The 21,162-nt window shown below is 40.4% G+C and overlaps 1 protein-coding gene across 1 annotated transcript in view; it reads left to right on the plus strand.

The window, feature by feature from the left end:
* Nucleotides 1-21,162, plus strand: part of SVEP1 (sushi, von Willebrand factor type A, EGF and pentraxin domain containing 1) — a 193,131-nt gene that overhangs the window by 36,372 nt on the left and 135,597 nt on the right. Inside the window, exons 2-3 of the mRNA XM_003407810.4 lie at nt 3,487-3,742; nt 6,996-7,172. Coding sequence (XP_003407858.2) covers nt 3,487-3,742; nt 6,996-7,172 — 433 coding nt within the window. The remainder of the gene's footprint in view (nt 1-3,486; nt 3,743-6,995; nt 7,173-21,162) is intronic.

Here is a 21,162-nt window from a genome sequence, read left to right on the forward strand (position 1 = left end):
TTGAAAAGCAAAGATGTCACCTTGAAGACTAAGGTGCACCTGACCTAAGCCATGGTGTTTTCAGTCACCTCCTGTGCGTGTGAAAGCTGGACGATGAATAAAGAAGACTGAAGAAGAATTGAAGCCTTTGAATTGTGTGGTGTTGGAGAAGAATATTGAGTATACCATGGACTGCCAAAAGAACAAACAAATCTGGCTTGGAAAAAGTACAACCAGAATGCTCCTTAGAAGCAAAGATGGCAAGACTACGTCTCACATACCTTGGATATGTTATCAGGAGGGACCAGCCCCTGGAAAAGGACATCCTGCTTGGTAAAATAGAGGGTCAGCGAAAAAGAGGAAGGCCCTCAATGAGATGGATTTACACAGTGACTGCAACAACAGGCTTGAGCATAACAACGATTGTGAGGATGACGCAGGACCCAGCCGTGTTTCATTCTCTTGTACGTAGGGTCACTATGAGTTGAAACCAATTCAGTGGCGCCTAACGACAACTAACAATCGTCTTCTGAGATGCACAGTTGTTTCAGCGTGAGATTTGGTCATCAACACAGGAACATGTCAGCTATTGTTGCCCTTCATGTAGCCATCTCCTGGGGCTTCTAGAACTTCCTATGTCAATATCACCTGAGAAGGACACATCCCCATCTGGCTTTTGGCTTACAGAGTCCCTGCTATTTTCCACTGCCACACCCTTGATACTGTAAGACTCTTTCAGGCCACCAACTCTTTGTCTTCTTATCTTTTCTCGGGATACAAAAGACTTGACACTTATCTACTCTTCTCTACCTTAACACCCATGGAGTTATACCTATCGTCCTATATCATGTGGCCAAGAGCACTTCTGTGGGCCTTGCTATAATCCCATATTTCCAAATGGAAAGGGGAGACATGTATTCCTGTACCTAAAGGGGTGTGAGTCATCTCTTCTTCGGAGACTGAATTGGGGTTTGGGAAATTGAGACAGAGAGCAGGGCCTCACAGCAACATCTAAAATTTCCTTTCCTCTGACTCTCCTCCATCCTCTCCTTGGGGTTCTTGTCTAGTCTGGAGTGGGGAAAAATCCCACACTTACGAAGTGTTCTTCCCAACTCGTCCTGTCATTCATCAAGAGTGCAGCTTTTTAAACTTTAAGAGCCAAGAATTTTGAGACTGTTGATTGGGCTCCTTGGTGTATCTGGGGAATGCGTCTGCTAACATTTTACACGTCACCTGCCACACATACCTGCCCTCTGTGCCTCTGTTCAGGATGGTCCCATATACACTATTTGTTTCCCTTTGATTATTTCATTTGGTTTCTGAGAAGGGGTGGAGTGAGGTGTTTTAATACCTCTTCTGGAAGTTCTGGCTTTCTGATGTTCTACTAAGTTGTTTTTAATTTAATTTGTTGTCATTGTTAGGTACCCTCAAGTTGATTTTCAACTCCTAGCAACCCCATGTGACAGAGTAGAACTGCCCCATAGGGTTTTTGTGTCTGTAATCTTTATGGGAGCAGACTGCCAGGTCTTTCTCCGGTGCGTTCAAACTGCCAACCTTTCAGTTAGCAGCCAAGTGGGTAACTATTGTACCGCCAGGGCTTCTTAAGGATTAGCATTAAGTTTAATTAATTTTCTTTGAATTCGTGTTTAACAGCTTTAGCTCACAATCATGAACACTAAAAAAAAAAATTAGAGAATTATTAGATTATGATCAGTATTCACTGATTATATACTAATGAAGAATGCTTTCTACGGACATGAGAGAATCTTATAAGGGTATCTTATAACTGATTAGGCTCTGTAGTGTGAATTGAGGCAGTTATTTTTTACCGTAATATCTCTTTTAACTTTAAAAAACAGGGTACAATTGTCATTCTTCCCGCCTACCTTCTGCAAATCATGCAGTGTTTTTAAAATATTGCTTTATAAAATTGAATTTCTTTTAAGAGTTTGCTGGAAAATGTATCTTGGCACGTATCCTTCCTACCCATTTTTAGTGAAAAGCATCACCAGTAAATTGAATTACAATACTGGATTCCCTACTGCAAGTGTTACAAAACATCAGTGGTAATAAATAAAACCAAAAATTACCCACTGCCGTTGAGTCAATTCCGACTCATAGCGACCCTACAGGACAAAGTAGAACTGTCCCATAGAGTTTCCAAGGAGCGCCTGGTGGATTCGAACTGCCAGCCTCTTGGCTAGCAGCCGTAGCACTTAACCACTACACCACCAGGGTTTCCAATAATAAATAGAAAGCTTTTTTAAAAAGGTTTCATCTTTTTTTTCTTGTATCTATGAGGAAGCAATAGTCTAGAATGCTGTAAAACGTAACTCACTTGTCCTAAAATAATAAAGCCCAGTGTCAGATTTAATGAATCGCTACTTTTCCGTCCTGTGATAGGACACCACCAAAAGCAGCTAATTTTGTGCTAATACTGGGTGGTCCAAAATAGATGAAGTATTGAATCAATTCTGCGATTTTGGATGAGCACTGGGAAAATAAACATTGTGAGCCGGTTGGCCATCAATTAACTCTGGAAAAGGCATGCTGTGTTAAAGTTTTCATCCATCTAGGCTTTTAGGGAGTAATCATGCAGGAATATATTCATGTATGCTGTATGTATATGTATTATATGTTTGGCATATATAACCAGTTGCTGTCAATTCACCTCCAAATCATGGTGACCCCATATGTGTCAGAGTAGAACTGTGCTCCATAGGGTTTTCAATGGCTGATTTTTTTGGAAATAGATCACCAGGCCTTTCTTTCAAGGCACCTTTGAGTGGACTTGAGCTTCCAGCCTTTTGGTTAGCAGCCGAGTGCCTTAAGGATTTATACTACCAAGGGACTCTTCTGAATATATATACACACACACACATAATTCTGAATATTGCAAATTGTGTGTGTGCATGTGTGCACATTTACTTGAAAGTAGATGCATAGGCCCCAGATTTTGTTCATATTTGGAAATCAATAAATAATGTTGTTGCTGTTGTGTGCTGTCGAGTCAATTCCGACTCACAGCGACCCTATAAGACAGTGTAGAACTGCCCCATAGGGTTCCCAAGGCTGTATCTCCTGCCGAGTGGCTGGTGGGTTTGATTCGCTGACCTTTCAGTTAGCAGCAGAACACTTAACCATTGCACCACCAGGGCTCCCAATAAAGTATAGCTTACCAATAAGTGCGATATTATTTACAAAAAAAATTCGTGCTGCAAAAATTTTGGCCCTTTTTTAGTAAGTTGCATAGCAATAAAATAATAAAGCACTTTCAATACTTTTGACATTTATTGTGATTCCCATGAGCCACTTGAGGGACTAAACGTGAGAAGACCATTGTAGGCTCTAGTCTATGCCTATTTCTGTTTACCCTCACTTATTGGTGCTTCCATTTTCCATTCCCCTGAAATGCTAATGACCTCCACAAACATTTGCCAACATGAGAGGAGAAGCACCTAGTAGGCAACACAATGAAAACTCATGCTTTTCCTGTTTTCATTACAGCAAATTCTTCGTCATTCTAGAGAAAACTCAACAAAAGTGATATTTCTCATTACTGATGGATATTCCAATGGAGGAGATCCTAGACCAATTGCAGCATTACTGCGGGATTTTGGAGTGGAGATCTTCACTTTTGGCATATGGCAAGGAAACATTCGAGAACTGAATGACATGGCTTCCACCCCAAAGGAGGAGCACTGCTTCCTTCTCCACAGTTTTGCAGAATTTGAGGCTTTAGCTCGCCGGGCACTGCATGAAGGTAATGGAATCCTTGTGGCATAACAAATGCGCCTTGAAATGAGGTTTCCTTTTCTCTTCCTGCCTGAAATCCACTGGGGAATAATACCAAACGCTCACTAGGTCTTTGATGAACATGGTGTGTTCCTTGTGTGTAAAGAGATAATGAGATGAGCTGAATTTCATAAGTAGAGATGACATTCTGACCTTGTAACAAGAGTATTATTGTGGTTGTTGTTTTTAATAGCTGTGATATATTTTCACTGAAATATCCTTATGCTCCGACCTGGAACTGTTGGAATCAATGGAATGAATTTAGGTGTGTTTCAAGGCCACACACAGCATGGAAAGCCTCGACTTAGATCTCATTTATAGTTATCTGGACAGATGAAGTAAACAAATTCAGAGACATGCATAGCAAATCGCACCAGAATGTCTCCAGAAATTCACAGGAAGATATAGGGACAGTAAATACTTGACACATACTTCTTGATCTGACAGCTTGAAGATAAATGTGTTTATGTATAAGCTGAAGAGCAATAAACCCCAAAGGGAAGAAGATCAGCAAATCCATTCATTAGAGTTCTTTGTACACTGTTTATGAGGATGTTTCGTTGTGTGATTTAAGTTAGATAAACTGCCTACATAGTATGGATGTGCTTCCTGGTGAGCCAGGAGACAGAAAGCACAGACTGGGAGGAGACGACAGGAGATTTAGCCTCAGACCAAAGTGAGGTGGCAAATTAGACTTGATCCTTGCGTGTATCCATGTGCAAGATCCAATTTAATGGTAAATCGTGGCAGCATGAGGTTCCAAGCAGCTAGTGATGCTCATAACGAGCAGATCAGGCCTACTGTAGTTCCAAGAGAATAGAGCAGGACCTCAGGCAGCAGCCATGGATATAGTGAGAAGAATTTACCTCTCTGAAGGACAATGCTGGCAAAGGTAGTGGAGGTTAGCACTTAGTAGGGTAGGCAGGGATTTAGGGCAGGGCTTAGAAGCAGCAAGAAAATGAGTTTAGGGAGCAATGCAATTTTAGATTTCAGTTCTGGGCCTGCAACTTAATGAAGCCTAGTTTTTAATAGGGCTTAAAGTTTGAATCTCACTTCTGTCACCTTCTTGCTGAGTGGCTTTGGACACATAATTTAAGTACTGGATGCCTTAGGCTTCATGTTAATATCACAGGGAATAAAGATAGTATCTACTTCATAGGATCATTGCAAGGATTAAATGGGTTAATGCGTATAAAATGGGAATTTATCTCACTAAGCCCTCAGTTACCATCCCCTATTATTATTACCTTTGGCAATTTATCTAATATCACTGAGCTTCTGCTTTCTCTGCTTTTTAAATGGAGAGTTTAATATGTACCAGGACTAAATAAAATATTATTTATACTATACCAAGTGTTGTTTCTAGCACATGACAGAAATTCAGTTAAGTGGGAAAACACGGTGGTCCAGTTGGGGATTATGGGATTATTAGGTAGGATTATGAAGTTGTGGATGTTATTATATGTGTTGTAGAGGGCTAATTTCCAGTCGTATCATTTCTCTGTATTATAGTACTGGAGCCCCCTGCTTTGAAGAGGTAGGACACAACCTTCAAAGAAAGAGTTTAGGCTGCTACAAGTCAATAGGGTTTTGGAAGGCACGACCTTTATTACAGTAAATTAATATCTAGAGTATGTCATACCTTGGCTGAGTTTTCAGACTTGGTAAGGAGAGACTGTCTTTACTGGAAAGACATAATCAGTTCAAAGGGAATGAGCCTCATTTCCCCTGCCTCTATGCTTTTTGAGTGTACTTTCAATTTGGATGGATCCATTCTCAGTCTCAAGATTGTCCATGCTTCTGGCCATTCTCAGTAAACATAGGTTATGGAATCATAGCTTTCCCCATATGTAATTCATCCACTTATCTCTCCCCGAGACCTGAATGCCAGTGCACTAGTCCTGGCTAGGTTATTATTGCTCCCTAAGTTGCTCTATTGCCAAGTAAACCTGTGACCCAATACCTCAGAGCTAAGTGTTGGGTACCCATTTGCAGACCTTTTACCTCCTCCATACTCTGTTGGATGGAGCTGTAATAGGGTGCCTGAATTTGCTTGTCTCTTTCCCTAGGGGCTGGAATCCTCCCTGTCTTTTGTCTGTATACATTGTGCAGAGCCATAATGCACAGGGACAGATGTTCCATAACTGTGACCATCACCAGTCTCCTTCCCATGTATTCAGTTGCAGTCCATGTGTCTTGCTGAAACTTACCCGCTTGAGTTCCTACTGTTGGCTCATCAGGATGTCTGGACCTAGTACTAGAATTAGACTGACTTTGAACTCCTTCAGCAGAGTAAATGGACTTATTGTTTGCCTGATTCTGGGCTATCCACTTTGGGTCAGCTATACTGAACCTTAGAGCCCTGGTGGCTCAGTGATTAAGAGCTTGGCTGCTAAAATCAAAAGGTTGGCAGCCACTCCTTTGGAACCCTATGGGACAGTTCTACTCTGTCCTGAGGGTCACCATGAGCTGGAATCAACTCTACGGCAGTGGATTCATTCGTTTGTTTTATATTGAAACTGACCTTGCCTTGTTAAATCACTTTCTGGATAATTCTGCCTAAGTTGTTCAATTCACAGCATATCTCACTTTTGAGCTTGGTCCCATTCGTCAGAATGGTCTCTATTTACATAACACATGATTATTTATTTAAAATTAGGAGACAAACTGGATCCTGACTCTGTTATTTAGTTTATCTGGTGCTGTTATTTAAATCTGTAATCAAATCGCTATGGACATAGTAATTAATATTTATTCTTAAGTCAGTAGCACACGGCCAACACCCTTACAGCAGTCAGGATTGTGGTTTTATTTCTCATTTGAACAAGGTACTTTGGAAATCTGGCTGGGATGCCTGACTTCATACTGGGGCAGTGGAATAGTGCGGGTGTGTAGGCCAGGGGAGTGACCTGGGGAACTGACTGCATTGCTTCCTGCTGCATCTGGAGATTCCTTGCTAAAATATTTAACTTCTGCCTGACCTTGCATGGCCTTGAGAACTTATGATGAGGTCCCAGACTGAAACGATTTAGCTGGCTGAAAGCAATTCTCAGACTGTGGTAGTAAAAATCATACACATTCATATCTGGGTGGGGGTGGGGGTGGGGAGCAGTTGGGAATTAGAAATTTTCTCTAGCTGCATCTAAATTTTAGAGACTAGAGAAGGTGATATTCAACTGCTAATTCATTTTTCACTTCCCTCTGTCATATGTTATTGGTAGATCTGCCTTCTGGGAGCTTTATTCAAGAGGACATGTCCCATTGCTCGTATCTTTGTGAAGCCGGCAAAGACTGCTGTGACCGAATGGCAAGCTGCAAATGTGGGACGCACACAGGTCAATTTGAGTGCATCTGTGAGAAGGGGTATTATGGGAAAGGACTACAACATGAATGTACAGGTGAGTCTCCAGTTTGTGTGTAACTGTTATCAATTATCTCTTGCTGTGTAATAAACGACCCCAAAACCCAATGGCTAAAAACAGTAAGTATTTATTGTTGCTCATGAGTCTGTAGGTCAGCTGGGCAGCTCTTTTGTCTGAGCTGTGCTCATCCATGCATTTGCAATCAGCTGTGTGTTGGGTAGGCTGCTCTGCCGATCTCAGTTGGTTTGTCTTACATGTTTAGGGATCAGTTGCCTGTAATCTGGTCTAAAATGGCTATGTTTTGGACAACTGGACTGTCTTCTATGTAGCTTCTCACCCTCCATCAGGGTTATCTGGTGATGGCTGTGATGCAGGAGGAAGAATGGAAGCTTGTAAGACTTCTTGAAGCCTAGGTTCAGAACTGGGGGTGGGAAGGGGGGAGATACTGGCTTTTCTTGTAATCAGTCTGATAGATTAGCCAAATCTGTCCTCTCGGCACTTGTTGTTGTCAGCTGCCGTTGAGTGGGCCCAACTTATGGCAACTTATGCACAATGGAACAGAACACTGCCCAATCCTGCATCATGATCGTCGAGGATCAGTCCATAGTCTTCTGTAGGGTTTTCATTGGCTGATTTTCAGAAGTAGATTGCCAGGCCTTTCTTCATAGTCCGTCTTAGGCTGTAAGCTCCACTGAAACATGTTCAGCGTCATAGCAACACACAAACCTCTGGTGACAGGTGGACGGTGGCTATCCGTGAGGTAGGTGCATTAGCTGGGAATCCAATCCAAGTCTCTTGCCTGTAAGGTGAGAATTCTACCAGTGAACCTCCACTGCCCTCACTCAAGCCAAAATATGCCCCAGTCTCTGTGGGAAGTTAAAGCCAGTGGGTTTCTAAAACCAGGTCTCATGCAGTTTATGACATAATCACAAAAAGTGCGACATTCATTTGGTGATCTTTTAACTCTTAAAAGTCTCCACAAAGGGGCAACAAAAAGTTCTAAAAGTGTCATCATGTTTTTTTACCTCATAGATATTTGTATTTTTAGCTCTCATCTAGGAGTCCTTGCTCCTTAAAAGCAAGGATGGTGAGACTACGTCTCACATACTTCAGACATGTTGTCAGGAGGGATCAGTCCCTGGAGAAGGACATCACGCTCAGTAAAGTAGAGGGTCAAGGGAAAAGAGGAAGATCCTCAACGAGATGGATTGACACAGTGGCTGCAACAGTGGGCTCAAGCATGGCAATGATTGTGAGAATGGCGCAGGACTGGGTGGTGTTTTGTTCTGTTGTGCGTGGAGTTGCTATGAGTCGGAACCAACTCGATGGCACCTAAAACAACAACAGGAGTCCTAGAGGAGGGATGTTTATATTTTTATATTTTATTAGAAAGGTAAGAAAAGCAATTTAGGATTCTTACGCACTACGATATAATTTAGGACATACCTAATCTTTAGAAGTAGTATGTGGTGCCTCTGTGTTGGTCGCATTTTACTTGCTCAATTGTTCTGTTCTTACCTACAAAGCAACATGTTTTTTATAGTTTGCAGTTCTTCCATGCTTCACTGTTTTGAGAAAATGCATTCCCATGGAAATTAACACCCACCAGGAAAATTAAGAAGGAGTGGGTTTATTTTATACTGTCCGTGTGGTCTTTTATTGTTTGTTTCATGTCAACATTCCTGTATCCTGGCAGTTGGTAGATAAGCCTGCTGTGCAGCGTGAAAACGTGGTTCTCCCCTGTCTACCTGTCATGCTTTCTCTCTTTCCTTCCTTTCTTTTCTTTTCCTTGTGGGACATTTCCTCTTGTGTTAGTCTTCCACTCTCTTTTATTCCTCTTGCGCCTCCCCTCACTTCCCTCTCCTGGCTCTGATCCCAGCTGGCAAACACATCCTTTCCTGGGTCTGACCATCCGTGCTCACCGAGAAGAATCACTCCTTTCTTGGCCCTGCTTCCACCCCACCCAGCAGGCTTTCTCATTTAAGCAGAAAGAGCGGGGCTGGAGGGAATCAACCCAACTGCCTTTGAGTTGGCAAAATGTCTCTCCTTGTTTTCCCCTCCCCTTGAATCTTCCCACACTCTCATCAACAGCCCAGCTTGGCACTCTCCCCAGCACCCACTCCCTCCATCACCCCTCCCGTCCTAGCCCACCAAACACAGGCAGAAGCTCTCATTTTCTTTGCTCCATGCTGTAGTCAGCATGTGTGGTTTCCGTGTGGTCCTCGACTGGGCTGCTCCCTGCCAGTAAGCCATTGCCATGTGGTGGCCCAGCAGCCTCAGCCGCACTGTACTCCAGCCCTCCACTGCTCCAGGGCCACTGTTACCTTGCATCTCAGGGGGTAAGTGAGGGAAGAGAGAGGGGGCAGTTTACAAATCCATTGCCCCCACTTACCCAAGTAACTGTGGCTGCTACCAGCAGTACATTCCAGTACTGAAAGACACAGCAGTCCATAAAACGTACAAGGTTGAATGGGCCTGTCGTTGAGCATCGCTGGAGGGAGAGGAGGACATCTTGCTGCTGTCTCTAGCCAAGAACACCAAGCACAAAAGACTAGTTTATCCGTCCCAGCTCTTCGATTGGTAAATCTCACCTCAGTTCTCTCCTACACACAGGATTTAAATTAGATGTAGTTTCATGGATGGAAATGTTGGTGTTGCTATTTTCAGTATTTGTTTCTAAGGGATTAGGAAACATAGTATTGGGACTCCAACATATACACTGTGATTTTGGGTAGTTGCAGTAGGCATCTCTCATCGTTGACTTTTGTGGCTTACTAAGAGCTAGGAGGAAAAAAAATAAATGAATATCTAAAAGTATAAATCAATGTCTAAAAGTCAGAAAAGAGTATTAGCTCTCATTAATCCAGAACTGAAAACCTGGAATCTGTGAACTCCGTTTAAAATCCATTTTGTCAACAAATGTTATTGAGCACCATCTCTATGTCAAGCCCTATGCTAGGCCCTAGGGAGGGAGGGATTCAGTGGTTAGCAAACAGACAAGATCCCTACCTTCTTGGAACTTACAGTCTAACCACAGAGGTAAATGTATAATTACAGACTGCAGCATGTGCTGTTCAATAAAAAGGTCATCGGTATGAAGAAGGGACCCCCAGAAAAGGCTAAACCAAGGTAGTCTCCTTTAGGATGACTAGATGATAGCTATTTTATTGCTCGAGGAGAGGATTCTGAATAGTTGGAATTCTGAGTATTTATCCTCACTGTAGAAACAGTGCCTTTGGAAAGCAAATCATTCCTCCTTAGAGCCAGAAGGAATCTTCGAGGTTTTCTCTTCTAAACCCCTCATTCTGCAAGAGGAAACTGGGGCCTTGGGAAAGACGAGCATTATGTGGAACCTGAGAAAGGACCTAGGACCCTTTTCTCTAAGTCCCAGTTTATTTTCAAGATATCACACCACTTATTTCGCATTTTTGAAAATCATTTCTTATACACATTGCTTTTCAGATACCATAGACACTGAACTGTGCTCGAAATGTTAAAAAACACAGAGCTGGGTCAAATCCAATCACTGTCAATTACAAACCATGTGATTTTAGACACGTATTAGTATTTTTTGATTGTTAGTTTTTTCTGTAAAATGGGCATAATAATAACAACACACCCACTCCCCCGAAGCCCCACCCAAGCCTCTTATCTTCCTCCCTCTTTTGATTCTGCTTCATGCTTTGGGGAGCCATAATGGAGAGAGACTAGGAACATTCACATATCAATATTTTTTTCTTGTCATAAATCAGTGCTTCATAAATGGCTTATGATTTTTTTTTAAGTACATAGCTTAGTTTCATTTACTGTAAGTATTTTGCAGAATTCAGAAATTAGGCACAAGTTTTTAACACTACTAATGATTAGGTTTAAAGCGTTAAGAAAATATCTTTTCAGGATTATCAAACATCACATAATGCAACAGTAGCGTAAAGGCCCAAACAAAGCTATGCGGTCTAATGAAAAGAAGGTGCTACTTCCATTCCTAGCTGTGTTACTAGTATCACTTTATCCATCCTTCACCTTTAACATAGACACTGGGACAATGATGATGATGACTATGACAGCAAAAATAATTACTAATAATAGCTAATATTTATTTTCTTTTTTTATTGTGCTGTAAGTGAAAGTTTACAATTCAAGTCAGTTTCTCATACAAAAACTTACACACACTTTGTTATGTGACCCTAGTTGTTCTCTCCACAATATGACAGCACACTTCTCCTCTCCACCTTGTATTTCCTCTCTCCATTCAGCCAGCTCCTGTCACCCTCTGCCTTCTCGTCTCGATTCCAGACAGGAGCTGGCAACATAGTCTCATGTGTCTACTTGATCCAAGAAGCACACTCCTCACCAGTATCATTTTATGTCTCATAGTCCAGACTAATCTTTGTCTAAAGAGTTGGCTTTGGGAATGGTTTTAGTTTTGGGCTAACAGAGAGTGGAGGAGCCATGTCCTCTGGGTCCCTCTAGTCTCAGACCATTAAGTCTGGTCATTTTACTAGAATTTGAGATCTGCATCCCACTTTTCTCCTGCTCCATCAGGGATTCTCTGTTGTGTTCCCTGTCAGGGCAGTAATCAGTGGTAGGCGGGCACCATCCAGCTCTTCTGGTCTCAGGCTGATGGAGTCTCTGGTTTATGTGGCCCTTTCTGTCTCTTGGGTTTATATTTTCCTTGTATCTTTGGTGTTCATCATTCTCCTTGGCTCCAGGTGGTTTGAGACCAATTGATGCATCTTAGATGGCTGCTTGCTAGTGTTTAAGACCCCAGACACCATTCACCAAAGTGGAATGCAAAATGTTTTCTTAATATGCTTTGTTATGCCAGTTGACCTAGATGTCCTCTGAAACCATGGTCCCCAGACCCCTGCCCCTGCTACTCTGCCCCTCAAAGTGTTTGGGTATACTCAGGAAACATCTTAGCTTTTGGTTTAGTCCAGTTGTGCTGACTTCCCCTGTATTGTGTGTTTTCCTTCCCTTCACCGAAAATAATTCTTGTCTACCATCTAGTTAGTAAATACCCTTCTCCATCCCTCCCCACCCTCATAACCATCAAAGAATGTTTATTTCTGTGTTTAAACCTTTTCCTGAGTTCTTATAATAGTGGTCTCATATAATATTTGTCCTTTTGTGACTGACTAATTTCACCCAGCATAATGCCTTCCAGATTCATCCATGTTATGAGATGTTTCATGGATTCATCATTGTTCTTTATTGTTTCATAGTATTCCATTGTGTGAATATACCATAACTTGTTTATCCATTCATGTATTGATTGTTTCCTTCTTTTGCTAAGTAATAATTGCTAATGTTTAAATAGTGCTTACTAAAGGGCAGACATTGTTCCAAGTATGATATATATTGGTTCATTTGATCTTCGTAACAGCTCTCTGAGGTATTGTTCCATTTTAGAAATCAGGAAAATAAGGTACTGAAAGGTCAATTAAATTGTCCACAGCTACTAGAGCCAGGACATGAACCTGTAGTCTGGCACCAGAGCCTACAATCTTGCTAGTACAGATAGACATTTCACAAATAGACACATAAAAATAAAACTTCAAACTCTAAGTATTAGTTTGATCATTATGAGATCACCTATATTTGATCATTTTTGACCTACAAAAAGCAGCATCATATGGTTCAGGTAACACTAGGAAGGAGAAAAACAGAACAAATTATGTAAAATGAAAATCTGATCATGTCACTCCCTTGCTTAACAATTTTGAATGGTTCTTCATTCATAGAATAAGTTCAAGCTCCTTAAAACCAATAAAAACCCAAACCTGTTGCTGTTGAGTCGATTCTGACTCATAGTGACCCTATAGCAACCCTACAGGACAGAGTAGAACTGCCCCATAAGGTTTCCAAGGAGTGGCTGGTGGATTCGAGCTGCCAGCCTTTTGGGTAGCAGCCAAATGCTTAACCACTTCAGCCACCAGGACTCCTCAAGCTCCTTAGCATGGCCTATTAAAAAAAAAAAAAAAAAAGCCGAATTCACTGCTGTCGAGTTGATTTCGACTCATATCAACCCTATAGGACAGACTAGAACTACCCCATGTGATTTCCAAGGAGCGCCTGGTGGATTCAAACTGCTGACCTTTTGGTTAGCAGCTGTAGCTCTTAACCACTGCACCATCAGGGTATAAGTCTCAACATAATTTGACCTCTGCCTTCACCCTTTGAGCTAAAAACGGGACCTAGCTATAGTTGAACCGAAGTACCACACTATTTCATTCCTCAGATCTCTTTTTCATGCTTCTTCCGCTGCCTTCCTTTTCGCACCACACCCAACTATTTATTGCTTTTTGTTCCTACTTCCTCAGACTAGTGATTATAACAGGCCATGAGTGACTCTCCAGTTCATGTTGAATTCCCATCGCTTGCCTTCAGACCAAGGAGCCCTGTTGGCATGGTGGTTAAGTGCTCAGCTGCTAACCAAGATGTAGGCAGTTTGAAACCACCAGCAGCTCTGTGGGAGAAAGATGTGGCAGACTGTTTCCTTAAAGATTACAGCTTTGGAAATCCTGTGGTGCAGTTCTACTCTGTCCTACAGGGTCACTATGAGTCGGAATCAACTTGACAGCAATGGATTTGGTTTTGGTTTTTGCCCTTTAGAACTCATAGTAGGTACTCAAGGAAAAGGATATAGGTCCTAAGAGGTTGGCTTTCACACCAGAATCTTAGACAAGACTCATTACTGAAATCTTAGGCAATTGCATGGTTTCTATATCTTCCTTGGTCACCGCTGGACTCTTAGCATAATATCTGGCACATGGTAAGAAATAACAGATGTATGTGTGTGTGTATATATATTTACATATATATGTATGTATGTATATGTCTGAATGCAAAATATTTACATTTGTTTAACCTTCGCCAACAATAAGTCAAATACGGAGTAGGGCTGATTTAATAGATCGGGCATTTTAAGATAATTGGCTTGTCAAATCACTTGTGAATAGCTAGCTAATGCTTGTTGTAAATCCAAGCAGCTGCAGCTGTTCTGAATTTCCCCTAAAGGGATTTGAGAGACACAAGTATAGAGACAATAGGCATCTTGAGGACACTGCTCCATTCTAGGAGTGGTTCCATTTCAGTGAGTCTGGAATGATTGCAAGTTGAAAATTATAACTGCATAGGGACCAAGGCTGAGTGCTAGCTAATTTGAGCCAAGGCTCCAGTTATATTATTATTATTTTAATAAAACGAGGATACACCATAGAAATGGAGACACTGGGATATTTATGTAGGGATATCTTATTATACACGTAAATACATGCACACAACCCCACCCCCGCCCGACCTCCTGCAAACAAACACATTTTCCTGCCTAAATATTATATCACTTCTTTGGAAAGAGACAAGACAACGAGCTCTAGAAATACTTGAATGGAAACCAAAATGTTTGGAAATCTTGTTCTCTGAACAGAGCTTAGCTGGGTTTTTTTGTTTTTTTTTTCAAAAACATCCCCAGCAATGCCTCATAATGGATTTGTAAGGTGTAAGGAATTTGTACAATGTACTCCTATTTGCTTTTTTTGAGGGAATGTTGCTAGCACACTGTGGCTGGTTCTCTTCAGTTTAAGTAGGAGGGTGGATAACAGCTGCCTAGATTAGGCTAATTTGTCCAGTTTTCCATTGAGTAAGGTGTGTATTCAGCCCTGATAGTGCACATTTCTAGTCTATCATGATTTTATAACAGGAAAAATCATAAAATTAAACCTGGTCTGTTGTGTGCCGACAAGTCAATTCTGACTTACAGAAAGTCAGTATGACACAGTAGAACTGCTCCAGGAGATTCCCTGGGCTGTAATCTTTATAGGAGCAGATCATCGGGTCTTTTCTCTGCAGAGACTCTGGTGGGTTCCAACCACCAGCCTTTCAGTTGGCAGCCCAACGCATAACCATTGCGCCACCAGAGCTCCTTTAGTACAGAGTATCACAAACCCTAAAATCAGTGTACTGCATTCTTTAAAGATACATGTGAAATCACATCCAATATTCTAAAACCATTGAGACAAGGACTGTAACCAGTTTCTGCCTATCACTGTAAAATCTTTTTTTTTCCCTTGTACTTCTCCCTAGACCCATCTTAAGTGACTCTTTCCAATAACAATGCTAAGGTGACAAGGAAAAACATCTAAAATCTGCTAAATAAGTGGTCTTCAAACTTTTTTTCTCATGTAACCCCTGAAAGAATATTGAAAAACCTGGTACCCCTGATTTTTAGGTAGCCATCTAAAATTTTTTGTCAGTATTTTAAAAGATGATATTTCCATAGTACTGTATTAACATTTGAATTAGCTTCCTAGGGTCACCAAAACAAAATACCACAAACTGGGTGGCTTATCAGAGCAGAAATTTATTGTCTCACAGCTTTGAAGGCTAATAATCTGAATTCAGGATGTTGACAGGGCCACGTTCTCTTGGAGGTCTCCAGGGGAAGATCCTTTTTTGTCTCTCCCAGCTTCTGGTAGCCCAGGCATATAATTCCATCATCAAGTGGCCATTTTTCTTCTGACTGTCTCATCTGTATGTCTCTTTTCTTTAATAAATAAAGGAACCACTCAGATTAGATTAGGACTATGATTTCATGTTTAACTTTACTAATAACATCTTGAAAGACTTTATTTCCAAACAAGGTTACATTCGCAGAGCTTCAACATGTTTTTGGGGAGTGGGGGGCATAATTTAATCCATAACAACATTTTAAAATTAAACTATTATATCACCCTTTTGAGTCCCTGGGTGGCACAAACAGGTAAATTCTCCATTACTACCTGAAAGCTTGTGGTTTGAACCCACCCAGTGTCATCTCAGGAGACAGGCCTGGCAATCTGCTTCCAAATGGTCACATCCTTGAAAACCCTATGGAGCAGTTCTACTCTGTACACCTCAGGTAGCTATGAGTTGGAATTGACTGGATACCAATGACAACAACAATCACTGTTTTACATGTAACCGCTGAAATCTAAATATAGTACTATAGCAAATTTGAAACCTTCTAGTGTCCGTTTAGGAGCCCTGGTGACACAGTGGTTAAGCACTTGGCTGCTAATCAAAAGGTTGGTAGTTCTAACCTACTAGTCGCTGCACAGGAGAAAGGTGTGGCTATCTGCTTCTGTAAAGATTTACAGCCTTGGGAACCCTATGGGACAGTTCAGCTCTATCCTATAGGGTTGCTGTGAGTTGGAATCAACTCGATGGCAGTGGGTTTGGTTTTTCGTAGTGTGCATTTACAAGCAAGTTCTTTTTTTAGAGGTCCCTGGGTGGTGCAAATGGTTTAAGCTTGACTGCAAACCAAAGGTTGGCAGTTCAAATCCACCCAGCGGCACCACTGAAGAAAAGGACTGGTGAACTGATTCCGTCAAAATTACAGCCAAGAAAACCCTATGGAGCAGTTCTACTCTGTAACACATTGGGATCGCCACGAGTCGGAATTGACAACAGCACAAGACAACAGCAACAATCTTTTTTTAACACAAAATTTCTATGGTTTCTAGCTTTACCAATCTCTTCCATTCCACTGTCACCACATGATTCTATTCTAGTGTAATACATTTTTATGCTCTAAAATCTTTTGTTGATGACATTATTGTACTTCTCTACTCTAAAAAAAAAAAAAAAAGAAGAGCCCTGGCTGGCCCAGTAGTTAAGAGCTTAGCTGCTAACCAAAAGGTCAGCAGTTCACATCTACCAGCTGCTCCTTGGAAACCCTATGGGGCAGTTCTGCACTGTCCTGTAAGGTCCGTATGAGTCAGAATTGACTCCATGGCAACGGGTTTGTTTCTTTCTACTACAAAAATGTGCGTATGAGTTTAATTGTTTTTAAATTTCCCGTGACTAAAATTTTTTCTAGAATGAGTTAATCTTAAGATTGGTATTTGTATATAACTTACCAAACATAAGTTTTGATGCTTATTACACATAAAAATAAAATATTATTGGAAATCCATCTCTTTTTCAGTTAGTTCATGTATTCATGGATTTATATTACTCACTCTTAAATTAAGAGAGCATATCGCACCAATTTTTATTTCTATTTTTGTTTTTATACGTTTTAGTGCTGAAAAATGGTCGTATAAATACAGAGATGCAATTGAAAGAGTTGTGTTAAATCAATGTCATTCATTTTTTTTTTTAGATTCTCCTGAGCTGTACGCTAAGAATAACATCACTTATCTATTATAAAAAAAAAAAAAAAAAAGTATTTTAAATGATCTATTACCTGATACTTTCCTCAAGTCCTTTTTCAATTTTAGGGAAACTGAAAAATTGGAAACCTTTTGACTTTCGAAAAGAGTTATTACCCAATCACTACAGTCATTCACTTCTCAATTTCTGGGAAGCACACACAAAAAAGCTTTACCAGGACTTAGTATTAAAAGGCTGTTAAAACCTAAAAGGCTACCTGTTAAAATTGCAGACATTCCTGGAAATCATCTTTCACCCAACCAATAGACAGGTCTATAAAATAAACAATAAAACTCAAAAAGAACATGCTCCATAAAACAAACAATTATATGAGACCAAAAGGATGACATTGGCCCCAAAGTAAAGGTGAAAAGGCAGGAAGGGGGAGAAAAACCAGACTAAAGGAAACTGGGAACCCAGGGCAGAAATGGGGAGCGTATTGACACAGTGTGAGTATTGCAACCAATGGAACACTGTGAGCAATTTGTCGAATGGGAAGCTAATTTGCTCTGTAAACTTTCACCTAAAACACTATAAAATATTTTTTAAAAGCCTACTTGTTACTCTGTGTCTTGGAAGCACTATTACTTAACCTAATCATCTCAGAACATTTCAGGAAAATCAAAACAATGAAAATTTTTATACGTCTTTAGCAAATCAAGAGTTTTTAATAAAATTCTTTAATTTCACAGTGTGTGCTTTAGTGTATTCTTACAGAAATCTCTGAACCACAGACTTAGCTCATTTAATTTATGGAAAAATATTCACCATGTAACCTATTCGAAAAGGCTGTTTCTTACAGTTCAATCTGTCCTCCAAATCAGACTTTATTTTCTGAGAGAAAAAGCCTAAATGTGTTTAATATACATTCCAGTGGCAAGCATATCACTGCATACTAAGATTGATAAATAAGGCAGGGAGCTTGCTGTAAGTTTGTAAGCTGGATGAAATAAATAGCTTTCAGTTTTTCTTATGGATATTTTCTTCTTTGCTTTGTGCTCATGGGGCACAGTCTTGTACAATAGTCAAAGAAAAGGAAAAGGGGATGAAAAGAAAGGTGGTAATTGAACATTCATACCTACTTATCCTACAACGTATCTGAATTCAAAACACCCCAGTGTTACCACAGACATTCCAATGTCAGAAAGTATGTTAAAGGTATTTAACTGAAATTTGGGAAAGACAATGAAAGGTGATGTTGTTGTTGTTTGATGCCTTCGAGTTGGTTCTGACTCATAGTGACCCCATGCACAACAAAACAAAACACTCCCCAGTCCTGCGCCCTCCTCACAATCATTGTTATGTTTGAACCCATTGTTGCAGCCACCTGTCAATCCATCTCTTTAAGGGTCTTCTACTTTTTTGCTGACCCTCTGCTTTACCAAGCATGATGTTCCTCTCAAGGAACTAACTGGTCCCTCCTGAAAACGTATCCGAAGTATGTGAGACATAGTCTAGCCATCCTTGCTTCTAAGGAGCATTCTGGCTGTACTTCTTTAAAGACAGATTTGTACTTCTGGCAGTCCATGGTATATTCAGTGTTCTTCACCAACACCATAATTCAAAGGTGTCAATTTTTCTTCAGTCTTCCTTATTCATTGTCCAGCTTTCACATGCATATGACGTGATTGAAAATATCATGGCTTGGGTCAGGTGCACCTTAGTCCTCAGGGTGACATCTTTGCTTTTTAACACTTCAAAGAGGTCTTTTGGAGCAGATTTGCCTAATGCACTACATTACTTGATTTCTTGACTGCTGCTTCTGTGGACGTTGATTGTGGATTTAAGTAAAATGAAATCTTTGACAACTTCAATATTTTCTCCATTTATCATGATGTTGTTTTTTGGTCCAGTTGTGAGGATTTTTGTTTTCTTTATGTTGATGTATAACCCATACTGAAGGCTGTGGTCTTTGATCTTCACGAGTAAGTGCTTCAAGCCTTTTTCACTTTCAGCAAGAAAGGTTGTGTCATCTGCATACTACAGGTTGTTAATGAGTCTTCCTCCAATCCTGATGCTGCGTTCTTCTTCATATAGTCCAGCTTCTTGTATTATTTGCTCAGCATACAGATTGAATAAATATGGTGAAAAGATATAACCTTGGCACATACCTTTCTTGATTTTAAACCATGCAATATCCCCTTTTTCTGTCTGAACCCTGCCTCTTGGTCTATGTACACGTTCTACATGAGCACAGTTAAGTGTTCGGGAATTCCCATTCTTTGCAGTGTTATCCATAAGGTGTTATGATTCGCACAGTTGAATGCCTTTGCATAGTCAGTAAAACACAGGTAAATATCTTTCTGATATTCTCTGCTTTCAACCAAGATGCATCTCACGTCAGCAATGATATCCCTCATTCTACATCGTCTTCTGAATCCGGCTTGAATTTCTGTCAGTTCCCTGTCAATGTACTGCTGCAACAGCTTTTGAATTATCTTCAGTAAAATTTTACTCGTGTGTCATATTAATGCTATTGTTCAATAATTTCTGCATCCTGTTGGATCATCTTTCTTTGGAATGGGCACAAATATGAATTTTTTCCAGTTGGTTGGCCAGGTAGCTGTCTTCCAGATTTCTTGGCAGTAGATGAATGACCACTTCGAGCGTCGCATCTGTTTGTTGAAACACCTCAGTTAGTATTCCGTCAATTCCCAGAGCCTGATTTCTCACCAGTGCAGCTTGAACTTCTTACTTCTATACCATTGGTTCTTGATCATATGTGACCTCCTGAAATTGTTGAACGTTGACCAGTTATTTTTGGTGCAGTGACTGTGTGTACTCTTTCCGTCTTCTTTTGATGCTTCCTGCATCGTTCAATATTTTGCCCGTAGAATGCTTCAATATTGCAACTGGAGGCTTGAATTTTTTCTTCAGTTCTTTCAGCTTGAGAAATGCCCAGTGTGTTCTTCCCTTTTGATTTTCTAACTCCATGTCTTTGCACGTTTCATTATAATACTTTACTTTGTCTCCTCAAGTTGCCTTTTGGAATCTTCTGTTCAGCTTTTACTTCATCATTTCTTCCATTTGTGTAAGCTACTCTGAGTTCAAGAGTAAGTTTCAGAGTCTCTTCAGACATCCATTTTTGCCTTTTCTTTCTTTCCTGTCTTTTTAGTGACATTTTGCTTTCTTCATGGATGATATCCTTGATGTCATCTTACAGCTAGTCTTCAGTCATTAGTGTTCAATGCATCAAATCTATTCTTGAGGTGGTCTCTAAATTCAGGTGGGATGTACTCAAGGTTGTACTTTGACTCTTGTGGACTGTTATAATTTTCTTCAGCTTCAACTTGAACTTGCACATGAGCAATTGAAAGTCTCTTCCACAGTTGGCCCCTTGATTAGTTCTGACTGATGATATTGAGCCTTTTTATTACCCCATTTCACAGATGTAGTCAGTTTGATTCCTGTGTGTTCCATCTGGCAAGGTCCACATGTATAGTGGCAGTTCATGTTATTTAAAAAAGGTATTTGCAATGAATAAATTGTTGGTCTTGTGAAATTCTGTCATGCAATCTCCAGCATCATTTCTGTCACCAAGGCCATATCTTCCAACTAGTGATCCTTCCCCTCTGTTTCCAACTTTTGATTCCAATCACCAGTGATTATCAATGCATCTTGATTGCATACTTGATCAGTTTCAGACTGGAAAAGTTAGTAAAAATCTTCAGTTTCTTCATCTTTGACATTAGTGGTTGGTACATAAAATTGAATAAAAGTCTTATCAAATGGTCTTCTTTGCAGGCATATGGGTATTATCCTTTCAATGACATTGCTGTATTTCAGGATAGATCTTGAAATGTTTTTTCCAACTCGTCATTCCCAGTGTAGT

Source organism: Loxodonta africana, chromosome 9 (genome assembly GCF_030014295.1).
Source record: "Loxodonta africana isolate mLoxAfr1 chromosome 9, mLoxAfr1.hap2, whole genome shotgun sequence".
Classification (NCBI taxonomy): Eukaryota; Metazoa; Chordata; class Mammalia; order Proboscidea; family Elephantidae; genus Loxodonta; species Loxodonta africana.